This window comes from Ciona robusta, chromosome 10 (genome assembly GCF_009617815.1).
Source record: "Ciona robusta chromosome 10, ASM961781v2".
Classification (NCBI taxonomy): Eukaryota; Metazoa; Chordata; class Ascidiacea; order Phlebobranchia; family Cionidae; genus Ciona; species Ciona robusta.
Genome location: NC_143244.1, coordinates 254,652 through 267,648, shown reverse-complemented (window position 1 = coordinate 267,648; position 12,997 = coordinate 254,652). Strand labels below are relative to the sequence as shown.

The window sequence follows — 12,997 nt, the reverse complement described above, 5'->3', positions numbered from 1 at the left end:
GTCCAACTTCATGAGCATTAGGTCACATCACAGTTACTATGTTTTATCGTAACTAGTTTACGTTTCGCACCCCTGGTCCTGAATGTTTTGTTTAAGTTCCTTTAGTTTTTGTTTAATGTCAATACCTCATAAGCGAAACGTCTGCGAGTGTTTAATATTCAAGATCCTTCTTCAGATAAGGAATGAATTTGTTCGGTGTAGTGGTCGCGGTTAAGTTAAGAATGAACGAGTTTAACGTGATTTTCATGAACGTCTTGTCCATCAATAATTTAAAGTTTTTTGTTTCCAATCATGATTTCCAGTTAAATAAAGGAATAAAGGAATGTAACTTATTTATCCTCGCATAGCGGGGCGACGGTCGTTATAACACGGGTGTTCTGTTTCATACACCTCGTGCCCGCTTACGAGTTACCACGTAGGTAACTTATTTATCCTCGCATGCCGGGGCAACGACAGTCGTTATAACACGGGTGTTCTGTTTCATACACCTCGTGCCCGCTTACAAGTTACCACGTAGGTAACTTATTTATCCTCGCATGGCGGGGCAACGACAGTCGTTATAACACGGTTGTTCTGTTTCATACACCTCGTGCCCGCTTACAAGTTACCTTGTATGTAACATATTTATCCTCGCATGGCCGGAAAACGCCAGATGTTATAACACGGGCGTTCTGTTTCATACACTTCATGCCCGCTTACAAGTTACCACGTATGTAACTTATTTATCCTCGCATGGCGGGGCAACGACAGTCGTTATAACACAGATGTTCTGTTTCATACACCTCGTGCCCTCTTACAAGTTACCACGTATGTAATATTTCATACACTACATTTTGAACACTACTTCAGTGTAAGGCTGAGTTAAAGACTTGAAGTCGTTTGTTAAGATTAAATGACGCAACCATGACGTCATAGGTAATTAGACGTCACCTGACACAATGGCCATTGTCTTATCTATAATGTCGTTTTTGTGGCTGGATGATAGTCGATTATGATGTCATAATAAACCATATGCACCGTCACAGAAGGGCATTGTGACATAATAGAAGAATTCTGATTCAATATAATAACTTTTATTCTCTTCGATTACGGCGAATATCAAAAGATAATTACATTAAAAAGATAGGATGTAGCGACAAAACGACAGTCGTTCAAACACGTTTATACAATTAAAAACATATGTACATTTAATCATAAGAATACAATTTGTTTGTTTTCTTATGATTTAACAATCTCCATTTTGTTAATACAATCAGCATTGTGATATAATGACGCTTAACTGTTACGTCACAACTGTACCACGCGAAACCGCGATAAAGAAACGGAAATTACGATTGTGGGTTGATGTATATGTGTGACGTCACAATACAAGTATTCGGCCACAACAACCACTGACATTCTTTCCAACACCATTTACACATAGCGTGTTTTAACAACCGTTGTTTTGATGTTGATTCCTTTCTTTTCGTTGTTTTAATTAATCTAATCTTCGTTATCGCATTCGAAGAGTTAAAGTGTATGTTATGTTAAATCTTGCGGTCTCTAAACTTCCCTATTGTGACGTCATTTAAGGTTAGTCACGGTTGATTTGTAACGGGCGACGCCCAAACCACGTGACCATGAACATCCAATCAGCGTTCATGTAAAATAAATCAAATATAAACTGTGATAGTGACGTAATAAAGCGAGTGTTAGTCAACAATCGAACATCATTTAAGCTTTAAAACATATAGTAGAGTGGGGAAAATGGGACAGTATTTCATTCTTTTTTCTCATTACTTTGGTAGTAAACAAAGAACATTCAAAGAATTATAAAACCGAATGTTATATACTAATTGTGTCCCGTCTTTCCCCACTTCTATATTATAAACTTAATTTACTTTTAAACCCGATACGATAAGTAGAAGAACAAACAATAAAAACTATGAAAACAAAGAAATTAGTAGCAGAAGGACAAGAAAAACATCAATATATGATTCAATGCATTTAAACTGGGGCGTAAACTGTATAAAAAAACAGTTAATTAGACACGGACAACCATAATTCAACGCTACTTGAATGTCTGTTTCACTTACAATGCATTTCCCACATCAATCAAGGGAATAGCTTTCGAAATATCGTTGATTCGTTTATGAGTACGAGGTGTTTCATGACTCCGTACTTATCATAACATGTTGATATATGGACTCTGCCTCTATTTGCACCGCATCATAAGTTATGACGTAATATAGAGGTTGAAGCAACCGATTGTGACGTAAATAAACATTGATAGTGACGCTTCCTTGTTCATCGTAACCACTATGACGTAACGATCGACCCTCTGTGACGCAACAGTCGGTTCATTGACGTCACAGCGTTATCGGAGTGGAGCAAACTACAAGGGGTTTTAATGATAATCGGGTTTAGAGCTAAATTCCAAACCGTGCAACGTATTAAAAGTCTTTTGAACGAATTTTAATAAATAAATGTAACTTATTCATCCTCGCATGGCAGGGCAACGACAGTCGCTATAACACGGGTTTAACACCTCATGCCCGCTTACAAGTTACCATGTATGTTACTTTGTGGGTGATTGTTTTGTAGGGCTCACATTTTAAACAACCCACCAGTGACCACTGGGTTGAAGCAATTTATAATCGAATTTTCATTTAAATGTTAACTGTGTTTGTGATTATTCACACTCTGTCAGTCCCTATTATTACGTCATATATTACGTCATATATTTGAACACTTTGTTGCACTGACTGAAACGATTATTATAACCTGGGTTTACAGAAACGAAAGTGTGTCGTAAAGTTTGTGTGTTTGCATACGGTCGGTAATAACTGCTCCTCGTCGTAACGTAATTATTGAAACCGTGAATCGCAGTTATTCTCGGTGTGTACATGGTCTACTATATATAATATTGTTTGGGTAAGATGGATACCGTTAGCACATAATATCTCGTATTGCCAACAATGTTTAAGAGTCGTGAGAATGCGGTTGTTCTGTTTGTTTGCTACCAAATGAGCCGATAAAAATGAATGAAAATATGTCTAATATAAATACCCCGCACTACTATAGGCCTTAGTGTTTGATAAACCACGAACAGTGTACCAATGATGTCAGATACGTTACGAACAGTGTACCGATGATGTATCAGATACGTTACGAACAGTGTACCGATGATGTATCAGATACGTTACGAACAGTGTACCGATGATATCAGATACGTTACGAACAGTGTACCGATGATGTTTCCGATACGTTACGAACAGTGTACCAATGATGTATCAGATACGTTACGAACAGTGTACCGATGATATCAGATACGTTACGAACAGTGTACCGATGATGTCAGATACGTTACGAACAGTGTACCGATGATGTATCAGATACGTTACGAACAGTGTACCGATGATGTATCAGATACGTTACGAACAGTGTACCGATGATGTCAGATACGTTACGAACAGTGTACCGATGATGTCAGATACGTTACGAACAGTGTACCGATGATGTATCAGATACGTTACGAACAGTGTACCGATGATATCAGATACGTTACGAACAGTGTACCGATGATGTATCAGATACGTTACGAACAGTGTACCGATGATATCAGATACGTTACGAACAGTGTACCGATGATGTATCAGATACGTTACGAACAGTGTACCGATGATGTCAGATACGTTACGAACATTGTACCGATGATGTATCAGATACGTTACGAACAGTGTACCGATGATGTATCAGATACGTTACGAACAGTGTACCGATGATGTCAGATACGTTACGAACAGTGTACCGATGATGTGTCAGATACGTTACGAACAGTGTACCGATGATGTCAGATACGTTACGAACAGTGTACCGATGATGTATCAGATACGTTACGAACAGTGTACCGATGATGTCAGATACGTTACGAACAGTGTACCGATGATGTATCAGATACGTTACGAACAGTGTACCGATGATATCAGATACGTTACGAACAGTGTACCGATGATATCAGATACGTTACGAACAGTGTACCGATGATATCAGATACGTTACGAACAGTGTACCGATGATGTCAGATACGTTACGAACAGTGTACCAATGATGTCAGATACGTTACGAACAGTGTACCGATGATGTCAGATACGTTACGAACAGTGTACCGATGATATCAGATACGTTACGAACAGTGTACCGATGATATCAGATACGTTACGAACAGTGTACCGATGATATCAGATACGTTACGAACAGTGTACCGATGATGTATCAGATACGTTACGAACAGTGTACCGATGATGTATCAGATACGTTACGAACAGTGTACCGATGATGTCAGATACGTTACGAACAGTGTACCGATGATGTATCAGATACGTTACGAACAGTGTACCGATGATGTATCAGATACGTTACGAACAGTGTACCAATGATGTCAGATACGTTACGAACAGTGTACCGATGATGTCAGATACGTTACGAACAGTGTACCGATGATATCAGATACGTTACGAACAGTGTACCGATGATATCAGATACGTTACGAACAGTGTACCGATGATGTCAGATACGTTACGAACAGTGTACCTTTGAACTTATAAGTATAATGCACGTAAAAAATATGTTGGTACGAAATGTTTTGTTTATAAACATTCTACCGTGTGGCTATATTATGTATTATGTTTTAAATCTGCATAAATAAAGTCGCTCTGGTGCCGTCTAGCGGATTCTGTCAATGACACAATGATGAATGTAACTTGTAACTTAATTACTTTATCCTCGAGTGGCCGGAAAACGACAGTCGTTATCACACGGGTTTAGCACCTCGCGCCAGCCTACGAGTTACCATGTATGTTACTTTGTGGGTGATTATTTTTTCAATTTTTTTTTATGTATTGCTGATAATTTGGACAACCCATTAGTGACCACTGGGATGGAGCAATTGTCGTTAAGTGTCTTGCCCAAGGACACATACGTCCACAATGGTAGCAACGTCAAGCCTTGAACCCATTACCTCTGGGTTACAGGCAGGCGCGCTAACCACTATGCCACGGCGCCGAATGTCATTTATCGCCTGTTTTATTCTGAGTGGTATATTTATTTTATTTTACACTAAAAAAATGAATACTGAATAGGTCTGCAATATTAACGTTTATTTATATTTTCTTTCATCAGATATTTAAGTTTGTTTAAGCAAGCACTTAAATGCAAGTTGTACATTTGGTCTAATAGTTGTATATGGCGTTTGGTGGAATGCATGCGATAGTCTAACAGATGCTAAAAAGCAAATAATTGCTTCAGAGAATACATCTAAGCCAAGATAACAACATCCTAAGTAATAATAAATGGCTTTATGTGTTTCCACGGTAGGCTTGTAGTGTTTTAGCATTTCTAATGCTTGGCTCAATGATCTCAATGCCTGGTTGTAACTCTCAGTTTTGATCAGACAATGTGAAAGTTTTTGTAAAGTTAAAACTTTAAAAAATGGATCGTCGTACTTTATGTCAGAATAGAGATCATATTTCTCTTGACAATCAAGGCATTTCCGGAATAACTTTAATGCATGTTCGTGTAGTTGAAGTTTCTCTACACAACTCCCGTATTCATACAACGCAAGCGACATGCGCGTCAGATCATCTTTATTTGCTCGGAAACTCTCCATTATTTTTTCCAAATCTTTTATCTGGCCCATAATCTCAATTCTATCACATTTGTCCATCAACGTGTAAAGTCTCAGCATGTAAATTCTTACTTCAAAAGCATCCATATTATTTGAACACAGTGGAAGAGACTTTTTGCACAAGTCCAAACCTACTTGATGCTCCTTTTCATCTGTCGTTGCCACCTGAATCGCAAAAAGTCTGGATTGAACCCCAGCATCTTGTTGCTCACTCGGGGGCGATAGATAAGTGAGGTTTCGAATTTCCACCTTGAGTTCTTCTCTTAGACCAAGATACAACATTGCCATCATCTTTGCGTAAAATCTCCATGAAATGTCTTCCAGTTGGTTCAGATTGACCTGAACGCCCGCGCTCATCGCTTTCATGAGCAACTGATGTAAATTAAATGTTGTTTCCGTGAAAGAAATGAGACTTTGTTTACCAACAAGCTTAACAAATGCTATTGCAACTTCGGTGTCTTCACAATCGTCCATAAAAACATCATCTTGTTGTCCCTTTGAATGATAAACTTTGGCGCGAACCTCACAAGCCACTGCAACCATGAACCGGAGTTGGTCCGCCACTTCTTCACTGCATTTGCCCTTTTCTTTAAATTTACTTATAACATCAAAGCAAGATGATTCTTGTAATAAACAGAAACGACCAATGGCAGCAGTAAAGAGAGTAGCACTCCTGTAAATTACTCTTTTCATGTTATAACTTTGATATCTGCCAACTGTTTTAATCTGTTGGGTTACAATATTGAAGCTTTCCAGGTTATTATCAAATTGCTCCAACAGCACAACAAGTTTATTATTATTTCTGGCATTTTCTTTTATCTTAAGATGAGCTTTATTTTGATATTCTGCACAAAGTGATTCATCGCCAGCTACAAAGCAAGCCTTGGATAAAACTTCAGCCACATGGTATCCCTGCTTTACTTGTTCATCACTGTCCAAGTATTGAACCATTTCATCAACTGGTTTAATAAAATCTAATTTCTCTTTATTTTTAGTTGCTGGTCGTCCAAGTGGGCGTATGCAAGCATGGGGTAACAGACCATCAAAGGTAATGCCATTGGGTGTAATACGATCCAAGAACCAAATTTTATACCTGGGGTTTAAACTTGGAATTGCAACACAGTTGATCAAAGTTTCTCCGAGGTTGATTAAGATGATGTTGAAGATTGTGGTGAACCATCTGAAGTACTTTATGATCATTTTCCGATATTCCATCTTAGCAACATCATTATCAAGGACAATGATGTGTTCAAAATCTGAGTACATAGTGATTTCCGATCGTGCCAAGGAACCCAATCCAACTACAGCATATTTGCATGGTGGTTCTCCCATAATCTTGATGCATTCATCAGAAATAAACCTCATTAACTCAGTGTAACTTCTTGTAACTTCCTGTTGAATATTTTTAACATTTAAGACTTTCTTTCTTTGTAGTTCAATTAATTGATCACATTCTAAACCATACTGGATTATTTCAAGCTGATTAAAACGTTTGCCAAAATCTTCTCGAAGCTGAGCTACTTTTTCTTTTACCTTAGCTGCCAAAGAAATTAAATTAGTGCCAAGCTTTGCAGCATTTGCTTTCACCAGAACTGTTGAACACAAATCTTCAAGTTCATCTTTATATCTTTGATTCTCTGGATCCCTCACAATAGCAGCGTTATACAGAGCTGCACTACGAGTCGTGTTTAACTTTTTATGGTTAGCTTTATTTTCATAAATCTTGGCCAACTCATGAAATATTGCAGCTGCTTCAGGTTTAGTTCCTTTCAATTCTTTATCATCTTTGCACAAATCCTTCAACCTTTTAACAATCCTCCACTCATATTCATCAACTTTATCCTCAATAAAATCCGCTACAGTCCGTTCCATGTTGAGACAATCCCTTTCAACTACCACAGCCAGGTATAAAATGTCAAACTTAACGCTTGACTAACTTTGTAAAAACAAAGTGAATAGTTTTCGCATCGGTGGCTAAGTTAATGTAGACACTAAACAAATTACATTCCAGCTTAAATTCACAAAACGATTACAAATGTTTCCTTACACTGAGTAGCCATATTCTAACTGGCTACTTTAAAAATCTTTTATTACGTCCCAAATAAATACAACATAAATCCGTCATACAGGCAAATGGTATGGGTTACATTCAGCACCAACTATTTACACTGACTCATTGTTGTTCACATTTATGCGGTATTACGTTACATTTGTCACAAAATAAGACGACGTACCAAATTACATTTGTTACAAATCAAGACATATCGATTTAACTGTGTTGTTTGATTATATGAAGCATAAGACAAATCTAAAGTTAAAATCACAATGTAAACCAGTGTATTGTGTATATATATAATGTGTGTTTAACTGTAGGTATTGTTTATCTTACATTGTAAACCAATAACCATTGGACCTACCTACTTAGAAATGTTTTTACTTAATATCCTTTTAAATAGACATTTTATAAAACAGCCTACAACTCTGTATATCTCTAAAATACAAAATCAGATTATTTTTGCAATCGTTTTATTGTTTCGTCACATACAACACATTGATTACACAACAAAGAAAAATATTTGCAAATAAATTACTTTTTCTTCTTTCCCTTCCCAGCCTTTCCTTTCTTGGCTTTCGATTTCAAAGCTTTCCTAACTTTATAAGCTCGGAAGAAAGCTTGAATGGTGATGGCAGCCTGTGTATAAAGTAAGGTATTGAAAGAATATATGTGGATGGTCATTGTATATGGGTAAGGTCCTATGATAAGGCTTGCCATAGCGACCTGGAATGTGGGCCCGATTTGGCTCATTACCCCAACACCCATAAGTGCATGAAACTTAAGGGCTGTGGCAAGAGGATACGAGTTGGAGGTTCTGTGCTGCTACCTTTGTGGACGTATGTTTCCTTGGGTAAAACACTTAACGACCATTGCTCCAACCCAGTAGTCTAAATTATCAATCACCCAAAGTTGCATACGTGGTAACTGGTAAGCAGGCACGAGGTGTATGAAACAGAACACCCGTGTTATAACGACTGCCGTTGCCCCGCCATGCGAGGATAAATAAGTTGCATGGAACCTATTATTACCTTCATCATAAGTGATAATTCAAGTTCCTTTGCCTCCTTTATCTCCCGAGCAATTCTTCTTTCTTCCATTATTTTATCGTATTCTTCCTCCAAGACACTGAACTTCTCCTCTAGCTCACTGTGGGAACATACTTTAAAATATGGTTGGTTTGTCAGTTTCTCTTTATTATAAATAAAGTAAATATTAAGTTAGTAATAGCAGAGAGAATTTTGAATATAATCAACATATTTATCTTGGAGAAGCCAATTTATATTATATAGGGTATGGTGGTATAGCAGAAGAAATGCTGGAATAAAGTTGTATTTATGCAAGAGAAGCCAAAAACTTTTATATTTCATTACACCTGACATCTACAGTAACAAACGATCTACCTTAGTTGTTTCTTCTCTTCTCCATAAACTGCATCAATTTGTTCGTATTCATCTTGTTTTTCCCCCATGTCTTGATCATACTTGGTGATCCAATTCTCAACCTGAAAGAATAAATGTAACTTATTCATCCTCACGGGGCAACGACAGTTGTTATAACACAGGTGTTCTGTTTTATACACCTCGTGCCAGCTTACTAGTTACCATGTATGTAACTTAACCACGTATGTAACTTTGTAATAAAGTTAACAAAACCACAACCTCTGTTTCAATCTTAAACTTCCTCTTCCTCAAGTGTTGCTCCGTCTCCCGATCTTCCATCATCATCCTGCTTAACTGATCCTTCAGTTGATTAACCTCCGAGGTAAACTTCGATTGTTTTCCCTCGCTGCCTCGTGCGTCTGCTGACTGTGCGGTAATAACAAAAGTTTTATCCAGGCAATGGCAAAGTGCACTCGCTTCTAGCACAGAGGATACGGGTTTGAGGCTTAATGTTGCCAAATAATTACCCACAAAGTTACGAAGTTACAAATATTAACAAAACACTTTTGGACCTGTTTTAATAATACGAATTTTAATGATTTTTTTCACAATAACTGATTGTGATGTCACACCTGTTGTTTATCAGCCTCTGTCTTTGTTCTTCTTATATGTTCCTCTGAGAATTGTTCGATTTGGTGAAGATCGTTCTTTAATCTTCGGATCGTCTCGTTACGTTTGCCCATCTCTTGCTCTTTATCCTGAATATGAAGGTTGTTATTGTGGGAGCTTAAGAAGCTTTGGGGGTTTATCCATTGAATCTTTACAACAACAGAACTCACATCCACAGCCGTATCAAGTTGTGCTTGTAGCTTATCGATGACGGTCGCGTTATTCTTCTCCCTTTCTGTCACTTGGTGGAGGTAACGAGTCCGATCAATTTCCTCCGCGGGAGTTGTCAAAAGTTTCTCGAGTAAAATCCCACGGAGTTCTGGTAAAAGTGTAGGTTAAGTTTATATAAACACATGGAAAATGGTGCAACCAATTCAAGGTTATTGTTTTGTTGAAGCCTAATAAGGATGGTTGTTAGGATTGTGTTATAAAGTTTAGGTGTTTGATAAAAGGGGGGGGTTAGGTGTTTGACTTTTTTACATTATATTTACAATCTAGCATTAAATTAAATATTTGGTGACAGTTGGCAAATAGTTTATAACTGTTAAAGAAGATACCACAACATGAAATGTCGTTTAACGCATCTTCACCCACCATTCAATCCATTAATCATCGATGTTGCTTCTCGCACTTGGTAATTCCCCTTTTTCGATACCTCCCCTGCCAACTCACTACGAACGGTTGTCATGGCAGCGGGGTTTTTGGAAAACATTCGTAAAATATTTTTGCTCGAATTGGTGACGGAATGTTGTAATGACGGAAGCTGTTCTGCATCGTTGCTGGCGTGAGCTTCTTCCAATAATCGACTTAATGTTCTGTAACAAAGGGGTTTGTGATGTCATATTTGTTAAAATAATTTTTTACAAGGTATATTTCTCATTCAACTGTATTTACTTTTATAAAGGAATAGTCATCTTTTTATATTAAAAGTATAACATGAATATTTATTTATCTTTTCAAAGACAGTTCCAAAGATCAGATTAATTAAAACAAGATAAGGGAATTAGGAACAAATAAAACAAACTATGGGTAAAACCATCTTCATATCTAATGTTCTAGTTGATGAATATAACGAAGTCTCAAAATACAAAGCATACAACTGACTTGTGAGATTTTATGGCCGTCATCAAATCGACTCCAAGCGCAAGATGGAATTGTTCCAACCTTTCCTCTGATGGGATAAGAATGATCATCATTGATAAGATAACTTCATGACGACGAATACATTCATCCAAACATTCTATTATACGTTGGGTTTCAACAGCTCCTAACTTCTTACGTGCTGGCTCAAGAATCCTAAGTGCAGCTGATGCTGCCTGGAAGGGATTAAATTTGTTTTTACACCATAAGTTTTTATTTGTATTTTCAAAACCGGTGGTAAGATGACTAAGAAAACAAATGTTGGGAAATTTTGTTAAGAATGGGTTTATATACTCTTTTGGTTGACATGATTTTATTTGAGAAGGTTTTTATTGAGACATGGACAATTTATTGCTGATAGTGATAGGTACCTCACCTGTTGGCTATTCGCGCTTTCACCACGTTGTCCACCCTTTAGTTTCTTCAATGGCGAATTATCTCCGATTCCATCCAAACGCATTGATAAAACATCGGTCATTTTGACTAAAAATACTAAAAAATATTAAAAAATAAAAAATAAAAATCTGCTTTGGGCGTTGCCTTGGAAACAATGTTCTTGGGCGCCTTTAGTGTTGTGGTAAATATTTATTGGGGAGAAAAACATTATCAGAATTTAGTGATCCGCACGTGGGCGATAGCGTTAAGTTTTGTATTTGGGAGTCGTGAGGATACGGTTTTACAATTCTTTGAATGTTCTGTGTATACTACCTAATGGGCCGAGAAAATAAAATGAAAAAGCGTCCCATCTTCCCCCCTCCCTATATAGGTTGGGGTAAGATAGTCAATAACTTCGTTCATTTTTATTGTTCCATTTGGTGGTAAACAAAAAATATTTACAGAATTATAAAAACATAGCTCCGCGTCTCTAAAAGAACGTTGTCAATTGTTAAAAACACGACCAGCAAAGATGAGATTTTGTTGCTAACGGTGTTCCATCTCACCCCACACTATTACCAACATGGTAAAGTTTCAACAAGACGCCCGTTGTATTCCTCTGCGTAGCAATAACTTTGTCGGTGGCAACTTCAGCAAAAAGTGCGACTACTGTCATTAGGTTTTAATTGACTTCACATTTTAAGCGGAACGCGGATACTTCCGTAAGAAACGGGACCGCAGTTATTATATTGAAATATTACTTCGGGTAAAATACATGCGGTTTATAACTTAACTTTGAAGGGTTTTTAGAATTAGAAGTTATTATATTAAAACTGTAATGTTGTGGGGTTAACGTTAGAATTTGATTGACACCAACACAGTTTTTTTATATTTCCTTTTGTTTGGTCTTTGTGTTCGTTTGTGTTTTTATCACTATTTGTATTCCATTATTTACACATGGTTTGCTTTTTCAAACTCGATTAACGTTCTTAATGTTTCTTGTCATTGATGACCTGATTGCTGCGTGTCCCATCTCACCCCACACTATTATATACGTACATGGTTAAATTTAACGCGTCCTCCTATTACGCGCAAAACCTTTATAAAACACCTCATGCCCGTGTCTGTTACCACTTCGCCTCACTTTCAGACTTCAAACGCGAAAACATATTCACACAAATATGGTCTTGTTGTTTTATTCAGCTACGTTGGTTCATTAGTAGCAAATGCTGCATTTTAGCTGATGGTTTACCAATAATAGAAAAGATCATTTTTCCTTTTGATTTTGCTCGCCATTTCATCGCCTTCATCATCCAGCATGTCGTACAAAAAATCGTTTCTAAAATGTAGAACACCGATGGCTTAAGTTAGGTATTACAAACTTAAACAATACGTGCAAAGTCACACGTATACATCGCTACCGAATTCCTTACTTCTTTTCGTCATAATAATGATAATAGTGACTCTCTCCCAGCTGAGCGAAGCAGACGAGCCCAATAAGCAGAATGGTAAGAAGTCTTCGATCCATCTTCTATAGTTGTTTATCAACTTGTGAAGTTTCAGCAAGATACACGCCTTTTATATTCTCCTGCATAGCAATAACTTCCTCACTGGTAAGGAGTACCAACTCCAGGGAGCCCCAATAAGTTTATAGAATGGGAAGTTTGAAGAACCCAATTAAGACAACTTCCGCAAAAAGTGCGACTACTGTCA

At 37.3% G+C, this 12,997-nt stretch overlaps 2 protein-coding genes and 1 long non-coding RNA gene across 3 annotated transcripts; all 3 read right to left on the bottom strand.

The window, feature by feature from the left end:
• Positions 1–5,067: 5,067 nt before the first annotated feature.
• On the bottom strand, positions 5,068–7,678 carry LOC149729213 (uncharacterized). The gene has a single exon (XM_089885853.1). The coding sequence runs from the start codon at positions 7,535–7,537 to the stop codon at positions 5,165–5,167; it is 2,373 nt and encodes a 790-aa protein (XP_089741979.1). The 5' UTR covers positions 7,538–7,678; the 3' UTR covers positions 5,068–5,164.
• A 496-nt stretch (positions 7,679–8,174) lies between these two features.
• LOC149729212 (dynein regulatory complex subunit 10-like) lies at positions 8,175–11,474 on the bottom strand. The gene is made up of 9 exons (XM_089885854.1): positions 11,286–11,474; positions 10,874–11,085; positions 10,364–10,584; positions 9,940–10,088; positions 9,733–9,858; positions 9,380–9,526; positions 9,122–9,222; positions 8,750–8,867; positions 8,175–8,357 (listed from the first exon to the last, which is right to left on the bottom strand). The coding sequence occupies exons 1-9, from the start codon at positions 11,385–11,387 to the stop codon at positions 8,253–8,255; spliced, it is 1,281 nt and encodes a 426-aa protein (XP_089741980.1). The 5' UTR covers positions 11,388–11,474; the 3' UTR covers positions 8,175–8,252.
• Positions 11,475–12,464: 990 nt separating this feature from the next.
• LOC149729211 (uncharacterized) lies at positions 12,465–12,867 on the bottom strand. The gene is made up of 2 exons (XR_016385895.1): positions 12,718–12,867; positions 12,465–12,623 (listed from the first exon to the last, which is right to left on the bottom strand). It is a non-coding gene; the product is annotated as an uncharacterized LOC149729211 (long non-coding RNA).
• Between the last annotated feature and the right edge of the window lie 130 nt (positions 12,868–12,997).